The sequence below is a fragment of the Camponotus floridanus genome, unplaced genomic scaffold, assembly GCF_003227725.1.
Source record: "Camponotus floridanus strain SB8 unplaced genomic scaffold, Cflo_v7.5 scaffold87, whole genome shotgun sequence".
Taxonomy (NCBI): Eukaryota; Metazoa; Arthropoda; class Insecta; order Hymenoptera; family Formicidae; genus Camponotus; species Camponotus floridanus.
The window spans coordinates 832169-850328 of record NW_020229857.1 but is presented as its reverse complement, the minus strand read 5'-3'; the positions used below and the strand labels follow the sequence as shown (position 1 = coordinate 850328).

The following is an 18160-nucleotide window of genomic DNA, read 5'->3' as shown; positions in this document are numbered from 1 at the left end:
TAGCTTTTTCCTGTTTTAAATTATACTGATTTAAATACGGGTCACTCCAAGTTTTCATATCTTGCTTCGACTTGAAGGTCATTTATGCGATTTAGAATTTGTGTAAAACTTTTTTAAATTATATACATCATATAAAAAATGCTTTAGAAATTAAAGTAATCTTAACTCATTTAGTATCGATTATAAATGAATATCACATAATTTATTGTACTTGGCTAATATTAGTATTGATCTCATTTTTAAATACTAACTTTTAGATTTTTTGATCTTTTTTATGTACTTGGCGTATTTTTTTACCTTTATAAAGTTTTTTTTTTAGAGGATCTCACTACTTTTTATAAAAAATATTATTTCTACAGAAAATATATGTTAGATTTGTTAGATATTTTTTTATGTAATTGATGTATTTTATTTTACCGTTATAAAGTTGTTTCTAGAGGAATATCATCACCTTTTTGTAAAAATTTATTTCTGCAAAAAATATATACACATTTTTAAAAATCTTTACTAAAGGTAAGTTGTGTATTTTTACAAGGTTTCATTTTCTAGATATTAGAATTTACTCCCAAGGGGTGGTTTTTGAATATTGTTATAATACGATAATTTAGTCTCCTTAGAAGTCTTATTTAACGGCACAGTTTTTATACTTTTGTGATACCATTTTTGAGATAGATTAGATTTTACCCCCAAGAGGTTTTTGAAAATTGTTATGCGATAAATTAATAGGAAAAATAAATAACATTCCTGTTAAAAAAGATATATTATAAACATTATAATTATAAATATATATTATAAACATTAAATAATAATTAAATAACTAAATTATATATGTGAATTTTACTTCATGTGTCAATCCTTTTATCATGCAGAGAATTGATCGGTATATAAATCTCAATTATTTGGATCGACCATATTGAAGACTCGAATATAATGTATATAATAATAATAATAATAATAATAATAATAATAATAGTAGTAATAATAATAATAATAATAATAATAATAATAATAATAATAATAAATACGTAGCTTTAATAATAATAATAATAATAATAAATCCTTACTACATAATTTCAGCTTTTAATTTGCTTTAATTGTACACATTATATTCGGACCTTCGATACGGTCGATCCAAATAATTGACATTTATGTACCGATCAATTTCTCGGATCCAATTTTATATCAGTTTTTTATGTACTTAACATCGTGACGCTACCGCGTCACTTGATTTATTAATATTTATAGCAAATTATATTTTGATACTAATCGTAATCGTGTTAAGTAAAAAATTACAATATATACAAAGCATTTTTCACTGTTATTTTATTATTCGAGAGTCATCGTGCGAATGATGACAAAATTTTAACATAGCGCGTTACAGTTTATATTTTGTATATATTTATTTATATTTTACTTATATTTTATTTATATTTTACTGTTTATATTTTGTTTATATTCCAAAGTCGAACACCGTGTTATCGATAATTCGTTGCCGAAATATTTTATATATTATAAAATATAAACGCTAACGCGGAATATTAAATTATGGAAGTATTTTAATTTATTGATTAAAATTGATTATTTATTAAACAATTTATCACGGAACCTTTCGTTATGCTATAAAATTTATTCGATTATTTTATTTTCAAATTTTATAATATTTAGTTTTGCATTTTAGAAGACTAACTTAGAGTGAGCTAAATAAATAAATAAATAAAAAATAAATAAATAATGTTGAGAAGAAAAAGAAGACACATAAATAAATAAATAAATAATAGCGTGGAAAGAGAGAACATACTAATATTTTTAAATAATAAATTATTATTAATTAAATTATTTATGTTTTTATTTATATCATTTATATTATCAGGGAGACATATATGTTACCCTCTGAGAACATTTGTGGACATTGGCTTTGTAGCTCATGTTCACGTTTTTAATGTCCACAGGGGAGTATCACTTCCTGGGATCACCTAAAAGCAGGCCATGACACCTCTCAGTCTTCTCTCTCATGTGCATCACTTTAGTTACCATTATCCGGTAACTATAATAATTAATAGATTTATAATTTTCCAAATTATCGACTATACGTAATAATGGTAAGTAACTTTATCGATATTTTGTATATTATTTACTTATCACTAATCCAAAATGTAAACAAATGAAAAAATTTAAGTTAAAAGAATTAATATATTCTATGGTTTTTTATTTTATTAAAAAAAAAAGAATTGTATGTGTGAAGATATTTTTCAATCATAATTAATATAATAAATACAAAAAAATTTCCATAAAGTATTTTAGAAATATATATAAAGTCGATTTAAACGATAGAAAGTAACATAATAATGTTAAATAAAAATCAGAGAAACATAATTGAATGCCAATAAAATATTATTTATATTCTATTATAAGCATTACATAAAATTAATTTTGTATAATAACACATCAATTCTTGTCTGCATATAATGAATTTTTATTCCATTATCGTAATTATTATCGTAAATTTACATTATTAATCAAACTTTGGTTTCAAATGATTTATCCGTCTGCTTTTAATAAAGACAGAAATATTTTTCATATTCAATATATAACCGATGTAAAACAAAAGAGTGAAACCTCCACTCAGATATAGATATATTGCATAATAATCTATCCATGACATATCTCGTCCGTGATACCGTAAATGTCTCGAATTTGGAAATTTTAATACGTGCTCTACATTCCACACTGCTCTCTCTATTGGCTTTATCAATTCAGCTTCATCTTGCACAATTGCCGATATTGTCTTGATATTGTTCAGATACCTGTAATTAGAATTTTTATCAAATACTATGTATATATCATATTAATTGTATTTTTTAAAATCGAAAATTTACAAACACATTAGGACAATGTCAAAAGTTGTAACTAATATTAAAAGTTATTTTACCTAATTTATCTAATTTTATCTAACTAATATTAAAAGTTATTTTATATAATTGTTACATAGTTGAGGAACTTGAAGAGATTAAAACGTGCTGGCTCACATGAAAAATAATTTAGTCTCATACAGTCTCACAGATTGCAAGTCACTTAACTTTTTAGACACATCCATCATGCATACGGTTAAAGAATATCGATTGAAATATGACGAAGTCGAGGAATTAATTTTTCAAGGATTACATTGTCGAAGCCGATTCCATGTTAGAATCACGCTCGTACTCACGTTTTATTTTCGACGATCTCTCGGAGCGTTTGTACGATAGTGCTCTCGGTCATGGTGTCGATGTCCAGTGTCAGCCCGATACCGGCGTCTAGGATTTTACGTGCGTTGAAAAGTTGATCCCCGAAAAAGGGAATTGCGACTACCGGAACCGAGTAGTGCACTGCCTCTTGCAACGACTGCAATCCGCCCTGCATCACGTACGCCATCACCCTGGGATGCGCTGCATATATATATATATATATATATATATATATATATATATATATATATGTAATGTGAAAGCGGCGTAAGTACATAAAGTATCGTTAAATGATGCTTCGCGATTATTTGCCGCCGAGCATTTACGAGGGGGGCGAATTGCGTGGGACGCTATAAAAAAAAGAGCACGCGACGAAAAAAAAGAGGGAAGAGAGAGAAAAAGAGCGACAAGGGATGAAACAAAGTTCCAGAGACGGTTAATCACGAGCGAGCATGAGAGATACGAGATTTCATAAAAATGTCCGCATTGTCGCATTTATTTATTTATTTTTTTTTGTTGCGTCGCTCTTTACGGCCGATTGATCGCGTTCGACTATTAACGCGCGCGGGGAATTTTCGACAGAATTCTGCACCCGATGTGCACTTTTTTGCACTCACCAATGTCGAAAGGGCATGTTTTTTTTCATTACGCATAACGCGATACACTTCCGCGATCAGAGAAATATTTTACCTCTTATTGGAAATTTGTGTGCAACAGTTATATATTATTCTTACTCTATATTTTCTTTCAATATATATACATATAAATTTCAAAATTTTTTCAAAATGGAAACGGAAAGTTTTTCAATATATAATATATATAATTACATAAATAATGTATATATAATATATATATATTAAAATATATATATAATATTTATATAATATATATAATTAAATTTTTCTAAATTAAACAATAAAATCTAATTTATTTAAATTCAAGTGAAAAATTTGTCATTAAAATTGGATGAAAAATTTTTTGTGATATCAAAATATTGTAGAAATCGATATATATTGAACACAAACACATGCAGCGAAAGAGTAAATCGTTAGATATTAAAATCGTTGGAGTTCCGATATTCCCGTATAATTGCGTCATTCCTTTCACTTATCAATACGCATTTCCAACATTATATTCTTTGTGGAGGCTGCCGGTGCCTGTCTATCATTGTGTATAAAACTTTGTGCACGCTTGTGCATTTGCATCGAGCCCGTTGCGTTACTGCCAACAGGAGTTGTTTGTCAGAATTTCCCGCGAGAATTTCACCGCTGCATGCGTCATGAGTTATCGTTTCGTTTCGTTCTGCCATACGAGCCCGTGACCGTATTTTCCTTGGTCGCGACGGTGTTGCTGGCAATTTTTTTCTTTTTTTTTGTTTGTTTCAAATACTTACCTTTAAGCGGCTTCCACAAAAGTAGCGGGTTTCGCTCTTCCAAAGGCGCGAAAGGGAGTACTGGTATCGACAGGTGCGTATCGGCCTTTCTTATATTCTATGTTGCTTTTCTCTTTGATGTAAGAAAGGAAGGCAAATGTTGATCGAATTGAAACGCCCGAACAACGTGATTTCGACCTCGAAAGAGAGAGAGACGATTTTCATGATCATTTCGAAACGCGATTTTGTTCGGAAATCCAGCCAAAACCGAAATTTTTCAAAGAGAAATTTGCTCCATTTTTTGCGATTCTTAAACGATACTAAAAATATCGAGTATAATGCAATTAAGTTTGAATCATTTAAAGATTCCAGATGAAGAAAAAATTATATTCTAAAAAATATTGCGTCTAGGAAAATATCTTTTATAGATGATACCGACATAAAAGTCAAAGACGCAGCTTTGTGGAACGTTTGTATAGTTGATACGTCGTCGTCGTCGTCGTCCTTGTTGTCATTATTCCAGTCTTCGTTATGTTGAATTCTGCTTAACGAATCCGCCAAGAACGGTGAATCTGGGCGGTTGTATGTTAACGAAATAAGAGTGTAATCGTTAACGATTCAAGTATAAGTTTCCCAACTCGTTTATGGTATAATAACGAACGAGTAGTCGAGCGCTTTGGCAATATACGAGCTTCTTACGGGATCGTTATCGAACAATTAAGTTGGAATTTTGCATTTCGCTCATGCTGGAAAAGTTCCGGTACATTTCAAGGTAGTAAGATGGCCTCAGTGATTACCATTTGCGATTAACGACTATGGCTGAATTGATTAATGATGTTTACTATATTGATCTATATTATTGATAATGTAATTAAATGTCTTTGAGAAAGAAACATAGACCAAAGTTCACAATTCCTCTCTTCTTAATTTTAATAATAAATACTATAATCAATTTCAATGTTATAACTAATTCATTTTTTAAATTATTTAGCATTAAAAGTGATTAAAATATAACATCAATATTACTTTAAATCTTTTCCAAATACCTGTTAATACCTTTTTTTCCAAATGTTGATATCTGATTATGATGATATTTAAATATATATGTTTTTATTATTGTTAAATATATCAAAAAATTGCAAAAGTATATTGACATTTTTTTGAAATTTTTCCTGAGGAACAGATTTTTTCTTGAACTCGGTGAAGCATTTATTATTAAAATTCGAAGCAAAAATAAATATATTATGATAACACACATATATACAGAGAAAGAGAGAAGAGGGGGAGGAAGGGGAAGATAAAGATAAAGAATTGGAATAAGATTGTGCGAGGTAAATTCTCACGGTCTATTCTTCTCGCAATCTTATTGATTTCCTATTTGCATGCACACACAAAGAAATTCCGAGATAAAATACTTCTCATCGAAACGCTTTGTAAATGCATATTTCGCGGCGGTTGATCCGCTTCTTTCGGAGCGAACGAGGTAAAGAGGTGGTCAGTTTAGCCTTAGGCAGTCTTACCGAGGACCGCTTGCTGGGGCGCCCACTTCACAAATTTGACGTTGGTCGGATGAATGGCCATGTAACCGTCATGTTTCAATAGAACTCTTTGCTTGAGCGAACCTAGGGCGTTGCACAATGCGGTCAGAGGCCCGGCGGGTAGCTGGTGAGTTTGTAGATTCGAACCCAGAGAGAAATAAATGGCACCATCTCGTGCGTTGTCCAGAAATTCTTGAATCTCCTGAAATCACAATGAAAATTTCGATCTTAATAACAAGGATAAATAAGGTAGATTGAAAAATATGATAGATACAATAGATGCAACATATTTTTTTTGGCTAAACTAATATACAGGGTGTTTCTTAATAAGTGTGAAAAATTTTAGGAGATGATTCTTTGTCGAAAATTAAGGGGGATTTTTCATATAAACATATACTCCTACATCCCTCCCTGTGAAGTTACACTCCTTCAAAAATGGAAGTACAAATTAGGTTTTTATTTTTTTTTTCAAAATTGAAACAAGTTAAAGAAATGAAATTAGGCAGATATTTTTTACTAATAAAAAGGTTATTTATTAATATTTTTTGTTATAAAAGGATGAAACTAGCAACCCTTATTTAAATTTTTATTAGAACTTTTTAATGAAAAACGCTCCTTAATTTTCGATAAAAAATCATCTTCTAAAATTTTTCGCACTTATTAAGAAACACTATGTATATTTAATAACAAGTGATACAAATATTAAGAAAAAATTGAAAATCTTTTTTTATTATGTTCAAATTGAAATATTTAATACTGACATGATTAATTTTTCATTGGAATTTTATGCTTATACTTTTGTGCAGGAAATCAACTTTAAATATGAAAAAATTATCCAAAACAAAGTATTTAACATATAAAGCATATAACTTTCCTTTTTGCCAAATTGTAATTAATATAACATAAATAAAAATTGTAAATAATTCTACGTTTCGTTGCAATCAGAATAATTGAATATTGTCATTTTGTCATATAATGGCATTAATATTTTATAAAGTACATACTATTTGTAATTATTCTTCGCATTTGCAAGATTACGTTAATGCTACGACACTAGATGTAAATGGAACCGATTGCGCTATTAATGCGACTGATATTACTGATAATACAACTTCCTTTGTTAATTGCGAAACCTGCACTGGCTTTTCTGGTAAACATGGCGATGGTAATTTCATATATGCATAGTATGTAGCCGAAGGCTTTGTCCTATTAATTACAACTGTTCATGGATTTCGATACGTTTTGGTGTATCTGTATAAAGATGAGCACACATACATTGTCGCGGTCACGTTTCGCATCTCGACATTGTTCGAGAATCATGTGGTAACTGCAGTTATCTTATGTCTTCTCGTGCATAGTGATAACTTAGATAACTTTAATTGCGTTGGGAATAAAAAACTGCTATTTAACTTTCTGTATCTTCTATTGAAGTACAACTTTTACGATTTTTCTTTTTAATATTTATAAATTTATTATATATTTCTTGATAAATTCAAGGTAAAATTATTAATATATATATGTGACTAACGTTTCAATCAAATTTCAGTTCAATTTTAAATTAAAAGAAATGAATTTTAATGTGATTGAATAATATCGTTCATATACAGGGTGTTTCTTAATAAATGTGAACAATTATAGGAGATAATTTTTGTTAAAGATTAAGGGGGAGAGGTTTCATATAAACATTAAAAAGTTCTAATAAAAAATTGAATAGGTTGCTAGTTTCATCCTTTTATAACAATATGGGAGGCTGAAAAAAATATTAATAAATAACCTTTTTATTAGTAGAAAATATCCACCTAATTTTATTTCTTTAACTTGTCCCAAATTTGAAAAAAAAATAAAAACTTAATTTTTATCTCCATTTTTGGAGAAGTGTAATTTCACAGGAAGAGATGTAAGAGTATATGTTTATGTGAAAAATCCCCCTTAATTTTCGACCAAAAATTATCTCCTAAAATTTTTTGTACTTATTAAGAACATTCTGTATATATTTATTCCATCATGGCTTGCATTTTTTGGACTTAAATTAAGTTGTTGTAAACAAATATAAAATATTCCGATGATATGCTAGATTGACATCGGAGAGCACAAACAGCTACTGTAATATTATATAAGAGCGTGACTCCGCAGTTATTTTTTTCTACGTGAAGGATTTTTAACGAAATAATCTTTCTATTTTTCTTGCCAACTCTGGGGACTTATAACGGTTTGTGGTAAATAGTAGTGACGTTTTACGTCGCTGCATTGGTAAACTTTCGCCAACTGACTATTACTTGGTCACCTGTGAGAATAGTATATATATCCCCGAGAGAAATCATTCTCGTACGATACACCTATTTCGTCTTTTCGTATTTAGAAGTACGAGAAGCGAGGATTTAATCGATGTAAAAGCACTAACTTTCAGAGAAAAGATAAATTTTGAAATGCCAAAGTGTACTTAACTCCGTAAATTGCTCGGTTCTACTGTCTTTTATAACGTGTCTATTTTTATCTGATGATCCCGATTGAAAGTCGCTTAAAATAAGTAGATATAATGATAATGAAGATAATTGTTAATATTAATCTACAATTTTGCATTTGAAATAAAAGGTATTTCAATATTGCCGTCGTTTTAACATTTTCTCTGGCCAACTTGAAATAGATTTTTTTTCAATAAAAATGTCGAGAGAAAAAAGTCATCATTCTTTGCAAGTTTTCAATTTTTTCCATATCCTTGTAATTCTAAACCTTAAATTAAAATTCTTTTAAAGTAAATTTCGCCTGATATTAATTGAAAAAGTGTAGTTTTGTTGTACCTTTTAATTTTATAAAGTTTAGTTTGCGAGAAACTTCTCTTTTCCAATTGCTTAAAACTCGAAAATTACTGACATTTTTGCTAAGGAAAAATTGTTCAAATTAACTATAAAATTTCCTATTAGAAACTATTTGATGATTTTGGGACACCTATCTTGGAAAATGAGATTACATTGTATTGATATAAATGTAACTTTGTGTGTCACACAATGTGTGCAATTAAATTCTAATTATATTATCTAGAAAAAATAATTGATAACTCTAACATTATTATTTTTTTGCTATTGCATAATTCTTCAAAATCTTTATAATAGATTTATAATAGATTATTAATAAATGTAAAATCTTTTTATAATATATTTTTTTTTACCTCAGTCAACGGCTCGGATTTTTCCGAAATTTGCAAACTATGAACTTCTATCACATGTGGTAGTAGTGGTTTCGGATAACCGAATACATGATTGTTACCCAAGATTACCAAACTGAAGTTTTTATCGATATCGTAAACGGATACACCGGATGTCCATTCGTTAGCGATGCGTTGAGCCCTTGATAAGTGCCAGTATCGATAATATAATCTTGTCCATGTTGTATAAAGGATATTTTGTATACGCTCAATAATTGTCATTTTGTTCGTGAATGGATACGCCATATCTGGATTCAAATTAGGATCGTCTGGGTTTCCTGCAAACATATAAACATTTTAGTAGCATTTTTTGTGTGAATAAAATTACATAGAATTTAAAAAACACATCATATAATGAAATATTTTTGTTGCAATAATATAAATCACGAGTATAAAATGCGTTAACCTGTGTCCATATAGAAAAAACATTTAATTCTAAAATGTATAAAAATTTTTAATATAATATCGAGTTTTTTGAATATAAACTACATGTAATTTTACGTTACTTTTAAATTTATTAATTTATTAATTATTTTAAATATATTAATTAATTTTAAATATATTTAATTAATTTATTATTTATTAATTATTAATTATTAATTATTAATTTATTTATACTATCTTTTGTTGTTTTTTTTCGAATGAATAAAGATGATAATACGACAAGTTTTCTTGCAAATCAAGAAAGAGAAGTTCGATGTATTCAGATAATTTTTTAGAAAATCAGTGATTCAGCCAAATCAATGAAGAACGTTACTACTCCGATACGCACGATAGTTCGTTCGGCTTTAATTGAAATATTTTAGTAACAGCCACGGCGATCTATTTCACGGTCTATTACGCTCATCCGGAAGAGTACTTTCGGGTATCTTCAATTACGTCGAGGTAAAGAAATCGAATGGCGGCGAGCTGGCGCGTCGCATCGTCCTTTGCCACCTTTTCTCCACCGTTCTTCAGGTCGGACCGGTACAAGTTAAAGCACTACCGAGTAATCTATCCTTTTCCACCAAGATCTGGTCTCCGATTGCTCGCACTTTCTGCTTTACCAACGATTTACGTCAATTTCCGTTCGCGGTAACGACGTTCGTGCTACCTCGTGGGGATGCGAATCCAGTGAAAAAAAAAGAAAAAAAAATTCGCGTTGTATCCTCGAGCTCCGAACGATTTTTGCAAACAACGAAATTTTTAGTACGATAAAATTGTGCAACCTCCTCGGCTTGCACGGCATGCTTACCTACGGAATCCATTACGTAGGGCAAGTTGCCTACGCTCAAAAATCCTATCAGCACCGGGAAATTGTAGTGCTTTACGAGGACGTAATAACACTGGAACCATAATTGTTCTATAATGATCGCGTCGAATGTTTTATTGCCCCTGCAAGCAAACGCGAGGTAGATTTGTTTTAGCGAAAAGAGTAAGATTATTAAAGCCGTCGTGACTTCATCGGACAATAAAGATTCCTTGATAATTTATATCCCAGAATTTCTTATGGCTAATGACGGCTTTGATCTATTTAAAATGTTTGTAAAATTTCCGATTATTTTACGCACAGATAGAATTTAATATAAAAATAGATTGCTACCATTTACGGATATATTATAGTTAAATAATGTTTGTATTACGCTATCAGCTTGTCGATGGCAGGACTGAATAATTGCTCCCTGCATAATTCGTTTGCCTCCCACATATTTTTGTGAAGCAACGTATAGGCTCCCATATGTCTATCAAGGATAAAATTCGAGATTATTAATATGAGAAATTTGAAAGATTCTATACATTAATTGCATAAAATATGATATACCTTAATCCTGTGCAATCCTTCTTCCGATAGGAAAATGATAAGTCAACGTTTTCATAATTCGATGGAGGATTCTAGGGAACAAAAAAAATAAAAAGAAAAGATATAAATTTCACATTTGATATTATACAAAATACTAGACTAATATTTTTAGGCGTCAATTATAAAAGTAACGTGAATAATAAGGTCAAATACAGTAAATGTTACTTTTAAACTCTATAAAAAAATGATAGGAAAGAGCATTTAAAAACTGAATCAGTAATTGTTGCGAATTTAGAGGAAAAAGCAATTCAGTACCGCGATAGTCTGTGTGCAAGGCAATTATGCTTTCGTTAGTTAGGTTTTATCCAGTTTACGTGAACAATTTAATCTCTAATTTTGCCGCGAAAGAAACAGGACCATCAAGCCGTGAGAAGACACATTCAGCAAAGAGAAATGTTAGTAGAAGTAAATTGAAGCTAAACGAAGTTTGCGTAACTTTGAACTCGAGTTTAGAAAGAGAGAGAAAGAGAGACGGAAAAGGGGAGGAAAGCGAGGAAAAGAGTACATGAGACTGTAGATAAGGGAAACGAGTGAGATGTCAGAGGAACGATCCGAGAGGATTTGAGAGAAGGATGTCAGTGTCAGAAAAAAAGCGAGTAAAGAAAGTGTAATAGTGAAAAAAAATATGAAATAAGAGGAATAAAAAGAGTATTTACCTCTTTATATCAATATTCTGATGTTTTTCTATTATTGTAAATTAAAATTTATTTGAATAATGATTTACCCCCGAGAGCGAAAAATGAATAAAACATTATTTACAAATTCAGCCGTGGTAGTTTTAGTTTGGTTGTATATCTAAACGGACCAGAGAAATATCCAAAATATTGTTAAAGCCGCAAAGTTTATCGAGACTCGAAAATAACTGCGTATTTTCAAGAAAACGATGCAATATCTCGCAACGAACACACACGGCTTTATGGTTATTCCTTTTCATAAGCGCCGATAGGCAAGTGTTAAATCATAACGATAATTGAGAGGAAAAAAAAGGAAGCTGATATAGATTTTTTGTGACAGTAAATTTCTCGAACAAACGAAAACATCTTTTTGAGTCGTGAATAAAGCAAATGAAAATTATAATATTGAAGAAAATAAAACTACGTAGGAAATATCTCGAATATAATGAACACTATAGTCTCATTTTCAAAGTGCTTCGCATACAATGCCTAACATACAAATATATTATTATTTTTATAACGTTTTCATGTATTACATTTATGTCACCTTTATAACTTAACATTTTGTATATGTCTCTTAGAAATGGAATATTATTTGAGTATTTTTAACATAATCATTTTAAACAATCAACATGTCTCAAAGTCAGATTAACATTCTAAAAAAAGTTAAAGTGAATCTTCAAATAATCTTAAACTTTGGCATACAAAAATAATCAAATTTACTAAAATCAAATGTTTCTATTACAACTAATTTAAGTTGAAATAATTATTATTATATGTTAATGTCCTCAACATTTCTTACGAGTTATTGTAACTATTTTTTCATGTAATTTTTAATTAATTTGTATTTTTATTAATTTCTTATTTTTACATATATTATATTTAAAGTCAATACTTAAAATCAATTATTTAACATTTTCAGTTTGTCAACAAGTAACATACGACGAATGAGTTATTTTAATTTAAAATTTAAATTGGACTTTCTGGGACATGTGAAAAATGTTATAATTAACATTTTATTTTTTACTGTGTATCACACATGAAATCTTTATCAGTTTCTTTTATATATGTATATAAAATAGATGACAAACAAAGCGTAGTAAAAAAAAAATAAATAAAGCTTTATATACCTTTAGAGGAATTGTTGATGCTACGGTAATCCTGTGGCCGCGAGCCGCCAATGCCTTCATCAATGCTTGGAAGGGTTGTTGGTGGCTGTAACTCGCACTCGGACAAATACCTAGAATATTGTATCCGTGGATATGCTGGAAGGCGCGGAATAGCAAAATTGATAGCAATACGATCGTCACGACGTGCATCTTGGGCACAGAACACTTTCGTTCGCGAATGCGAAACGGCCGTTCAATCTTTCAGGGAAGAATCGAGGCTGCCGGTTTCTCGCGAGAATTTTTAAAAAGAACCCGAGCGACGGAAAAAAGACGAGGGCGATACGTATGAAAAATTCAATACATGTTCCACGATCAGTTTGCTTGGGGCGACGGTAAATAAGTGAACGAGTTGTCCATTGGTCGGATGCTTCTCACTCAGCTTTACGAGAGAAATAATTCAGGCCTCGTGTGTGCGACGAGCGCAGACCCTTTTTATATTTCGTCGAGAATACAAAGACGGCATTCACGCATGAGCGATGCGTTTCGATGAATCCATTTAGTTATCTTTTGATAAAAATAGAAATAATCAAGTGTAATCACAACTTTATCATCAACATATAGAATTACTAGGAATTGACACATCGCTGAAAAATGATAGAGTAGAATAGAAATATATATATGAGACCTTGTATGATATTATCAATAAATGTCAAATTAATTAAACTGACTGGAATTGATAGATGTAATTAAAAAAATAAAGAATCTTATTACAGCATAAATATATTGGATTACATTATATAAATTCCAATTTTTTTATTTATTATTTCTGTGTATATTGTATTTTTAATAAAATTTTATTTATTTATTTTTATGTTGGTATTTCCGCAAGGTTAACGTCGACACGCACAACAGCGATGTGCAGATTTACATTATGTAATGTTTTTATATATTTATATTTTTTTTATTTTATATATAAAATATTCAAATATTACGCACAAGACAGGAATAGATAATAGGCGAAAAAAAATATAAATGTACAGAAACATGGTTGGCTGGAAGGAGACAAATCACTCACTGATACGCCATTACCTTCGACATATGACTCGCCTTTTCTCTTCTCGTTACAAGGAGAAGACGTCCTAAGTTGAGCGTAAAGGTAACGCTGTTGATGGAAACGAAGAAATATCGGTGCCTCATTTCTCGAAACAGGATTTTTCGCGTCTCTAGATCAAATTTATTTAGTCTCTTACCCAATTACGCCAACTTAATCAATACCTTTTTTGTCATACAACGACACCATCTACGATATAACTTTTTATCGTAACTTACTAACTTATCTAATTTACTTATTCATGGAAAAAACTAAAAAGAATTAAAAGAAAATAAAATTTTTAAATACACAGAAAAATACAATCGAAAATTTTCGTGTTTCTTTTTTCGACGCGATTTTATAGGACAAGTAAAATCGTACGTGGTTGTTTGATGCTTGTGGTGAGACAAATTAAAAATTTCTGACAGCTGCGCTATCACGCGATCGGCAAAGGGAAAATGTCCCGGCCCGAACACAAAAGATTTTTGCATGGCTGTCGTAAATACGAGTTTAAGCACGGCGCATTACTTAGAGCTGTAATAACGCTGAGATACGAAAAGCCTCTCGTTAATTCGAGCCCGCGTGAGCGTCGCCTTGATGTAAAAGCCGAGAGCAGTGCATCATGGACGTTGTCTACCGGAAAAGTCGCGAAAAGTTGCCTTTCAGACCAGGCCACGCTTTCTGCGCACGAGATTTACTAAGAATAATTATAAGCAGGGGCTTTTTGAAACTATACACGACCATGCTTTCGTATTACACGTTGTGGATAATTATGGTTTTCACTCATATTCTACATTAACCGTTCGTACGCACTTAAGCAAAATTGTATCGATCTTTACAAAGCGTAATTTTTTTGAAAAATTTTTTTGAGAAAATGTTGAAACTATTCTTGTAATTATTCTCCTTACAGTGTTAGCACGAGACTATAAATGTGACATGTTGTTTGTCAAAAATATCTGTTGTTAGAATTAAATTGTATATATTTTGATTATATTTTAATATGTTTTTCTATGCTTGAAATTATCATTAGAGACTTTGCATGCTTTTCGAGACGATTTCATGAATTTAATAGAGTTGTGCTATAATTTTAAAGAGTTCCGTTAACATCGTAGGCAAATTTGAATCACGTGTCAGAGTCAGATGCGTCTGATAAGGGTTAAAAGTACTTTTAATAGAGCCGCGGTTGAGGTTCATCTTGAAACTTGACGATAGGATAGGAATGAGGAAGAATGAGGAAGAATGACTAAAAACTGACATAAGTTTGGAAAACTAACCAAAACAGAAAAATGAATAACTTTTAACGTGCAATATCGGAGCGATTATAAGATAGCTATTAAGCTTAACATAATTTTTTATCTTATATATTTTCAAACTTTTTTAATATAAACATTTTCCTAGTAATATCATTTCTGCGATAAAGAGAGTATCCTTAAAAAAATAAATAATACTTTGAGCAATAGTAATTATAATTGAAATAAACTTTAAAAATTTGACATCTGTACAACAGAGCACAGAATTACATTTACGTAAGATTTTAATTGGAATGATATATTATCGTGTTATGCATTATTATAACAATGTCAAATATTATCTGTTGAACAATTTATCTCATTTAAAAATATAATTTTATATAAATAGATAAAGTATAAAAATATTAAAACGATATTTATGGAATATATGATTTTTATCATGAAATATGCGTCTCCAGGTTTCTTGAAATAATGATATCCAAAATACGATATCAACGTATGTCGAATAAAGTTATCAATAATCAAATTCGATTATCACAATTTGCACTTGTGTTTACATCATACTGTGTATCATACTTTCTACGAGCCTCGCATACGAACGTTAATCCGCCTGTTGCGACTGTCACGCATGACAAGACGACAGGAGCCAAGCCTGGCTGGATCCGAATGGTCGATCGGACAGACTAGGAGGACATTTAGGATATCTGTCATTTGCGGTTTAAATTACTCCGTGAATAATACAATATGTTCTGGACTCTGTAGCGCCACGGGGTGCGCGAGCGTCGAGGCAGGGGGGATTACGAGACGAAGGGGGGGGGATGGCAGAGGGATGAAAGAGGAGACTGAGTACGCGCCGGGGTAGGTCGTGCGCCTGCTTTTGTCAAGCCGCAACACGAGCCGCGGCTTTAATACAATACAATACTGTCGAGAGGGTGGAGATGAGAGGCAGTGAGCCGAAGAGAGAGAGAGAGAGAAAGAGGAAGATAGAGTCGGAGAGAACAACTTATGCTCGCGGTTGCGAGTGTAAGAGGGAGAGGGAGAGAGAGAGAGAGAGAGGGAAATTCGGTACGACAGCAAAATGCTGTGTGTGTCAGTAAGTAACCGTCTAGATTTGTACGCCCCCTCACCATCCTGGAAAACCCAACAGACTGCCAGAGGACGTGTCAGATTCAGCAGCGTATGTTTTGCAAGAGCCTTACTACCCGTTTCTCCTCTTTTCTCACCACCCTTTCCTCCTCCTCTTCTTCTCTTTCTCCTTCGCTTTTTCTCCCTCTCTCTCTCTGTCTCTGCTGTATCTCTTTCTCTTTCGTATCCTGTTTCGCAGTTACAGGGACGCATCTACGGAAATTGATGGAGCTTCAAAGATGAAATTTCAAAGCCACAACTATTATAGGTCTCAAGATTTTCAGTATTTTAAGCAAAATATTTGCCAATTTTTTAAATTATATATTGTGTAAAATTTCTTTCTTTTATTCAATCCTTCATCCTTGAAGAAGACAGTAAATTAATTTTAAACTTTGAGGAATCATCACTTGTCAAATTGAAGTTCGCAAATCTAATTTAAAAAATTTTTTTCATTTATTATGCAGAAAATTGAGAAATTTATTTTTCTTAATAAACGTCTGCTTAATTATCTTTCTATCGCAGATTCCCAAGAGTTATTAGCTTCTCGAGTCTGGAAAACTCACTATACATCCCTGTACAATTGTACACTTGCAAATCTGTCGCTATAATTCCCTCGCCACCTGCATGAGCTATCCTTCTCGCGAATTCTGAGTTTTTGTGACGGCGCTTATGCAAGCGGAATCTCGGGTATCTGCGGCTAATTTCGCGGATCCTACCGAGTTTCCTGCACGAAGAGACCCTCACCATATGGCGCGGTTCGCGAATCCCTGCTGTTCGTTAATGTTTTGTTCCGGATTGCAATCCTACGGCTGATTTTGTCATTACTGCACACCTGTATAGCACGAAATAAATGTCCTGAGTTTAATGTATCTCTTTAAAGCCTTGGCAGACATTTTTTCTGCGCGCGATTAATACATTTCTGAAACAGCTGATATGATTATTTTATCGCTTTCAAATTTGATTATTATATATATTTAAATATATTTTAAATATTAATTATTAATATTTAAATATTAATATTTTTAATTATTAATATTTAAATATTAATATTTTAATTATTAATATTTAAATATTAATATTTTTAATTATTAATATTTAAATATTAATATTTTTAATTATTAATATTTAAATATTAATATTTTTTAAATATTTAAATATTTTTTAGAGAAGAAACTTGGTCAAGAAATCTCTAATTAAACATTAATCTGATCCTTTCGAAATATAATATGCATACAAACGGTGCATTTACAATTTATTCAAAATAAAATAGGAACATATAAACTCTGTGATTTTTCTATAATTCATTAATTACGGATTTAAAGCGCAGCTTGCACGATTGCGGACGCATAAGTACATATTTTAGGCGAGGATTCTTTGGTGAATTTCTAAATAAGTTTACGACGGCTAATGAGATTACTTCTGGTCACCGAGTATTATAATCAAGACCCGAGAGCTCGTTGCATTTCCGAGTTGTGTCAAGAGTTATCCGACATTCCGCGCGTGCGTTTCTCACGCAAACAGCATATCGCCGAGTTAGAAAAGGATAAATATTTACGAGCCCTCCATTACGCGTTATGGAATTTTTATCTGGCCCGACATGTAATACGCCGTAAAGTACTTGGCGTTTGCGAAATTTTCTGCGGTATACTCCAAAGAAAAGTTACTTTGACCGTTTTAATATCTTGACTCCATATTTTACTCTCGTTACTTCACTTTCATTTCAGTTATTCTATCCT

At 31.1% G+C, this 18160-nt stretch overlaps 1 protein-coding gene across 1 annotated transcript; it reads right to left on the bottom strand.

Moving 5' to 3' along the window:
• Positions 1–2478: 2478 nt before the first annotated feature.
• LOC105256170 (UDP-glucuronosyltransferase 2B33) lies at positions 2479–13431 on the bottom strand. Its single transcript, XM_011265881.3, has 8 exons — positions 12981–13431; positions 11138–11208; positions 10959–11057; positions 10571–10710; positions 9301–9614; positions 6117–6336; positions 3206–3425; positions 2479–2804 (listed from the first exon to the last, which is right to left on the bottom strand). The coding sequence occupies exons 1-8, from the start codon at positions 13167–13169 to the stop codon at positions 2513–2515; spliced, it is 1545 nt and encodes a 514-aa protein (XP_011264183.1). The 5' UTR covers positions 13170–13431; the 3' UTR covers positions 2479–2512.
• Positions 13432–18160: the final 4729 nt, after the last annotated feature.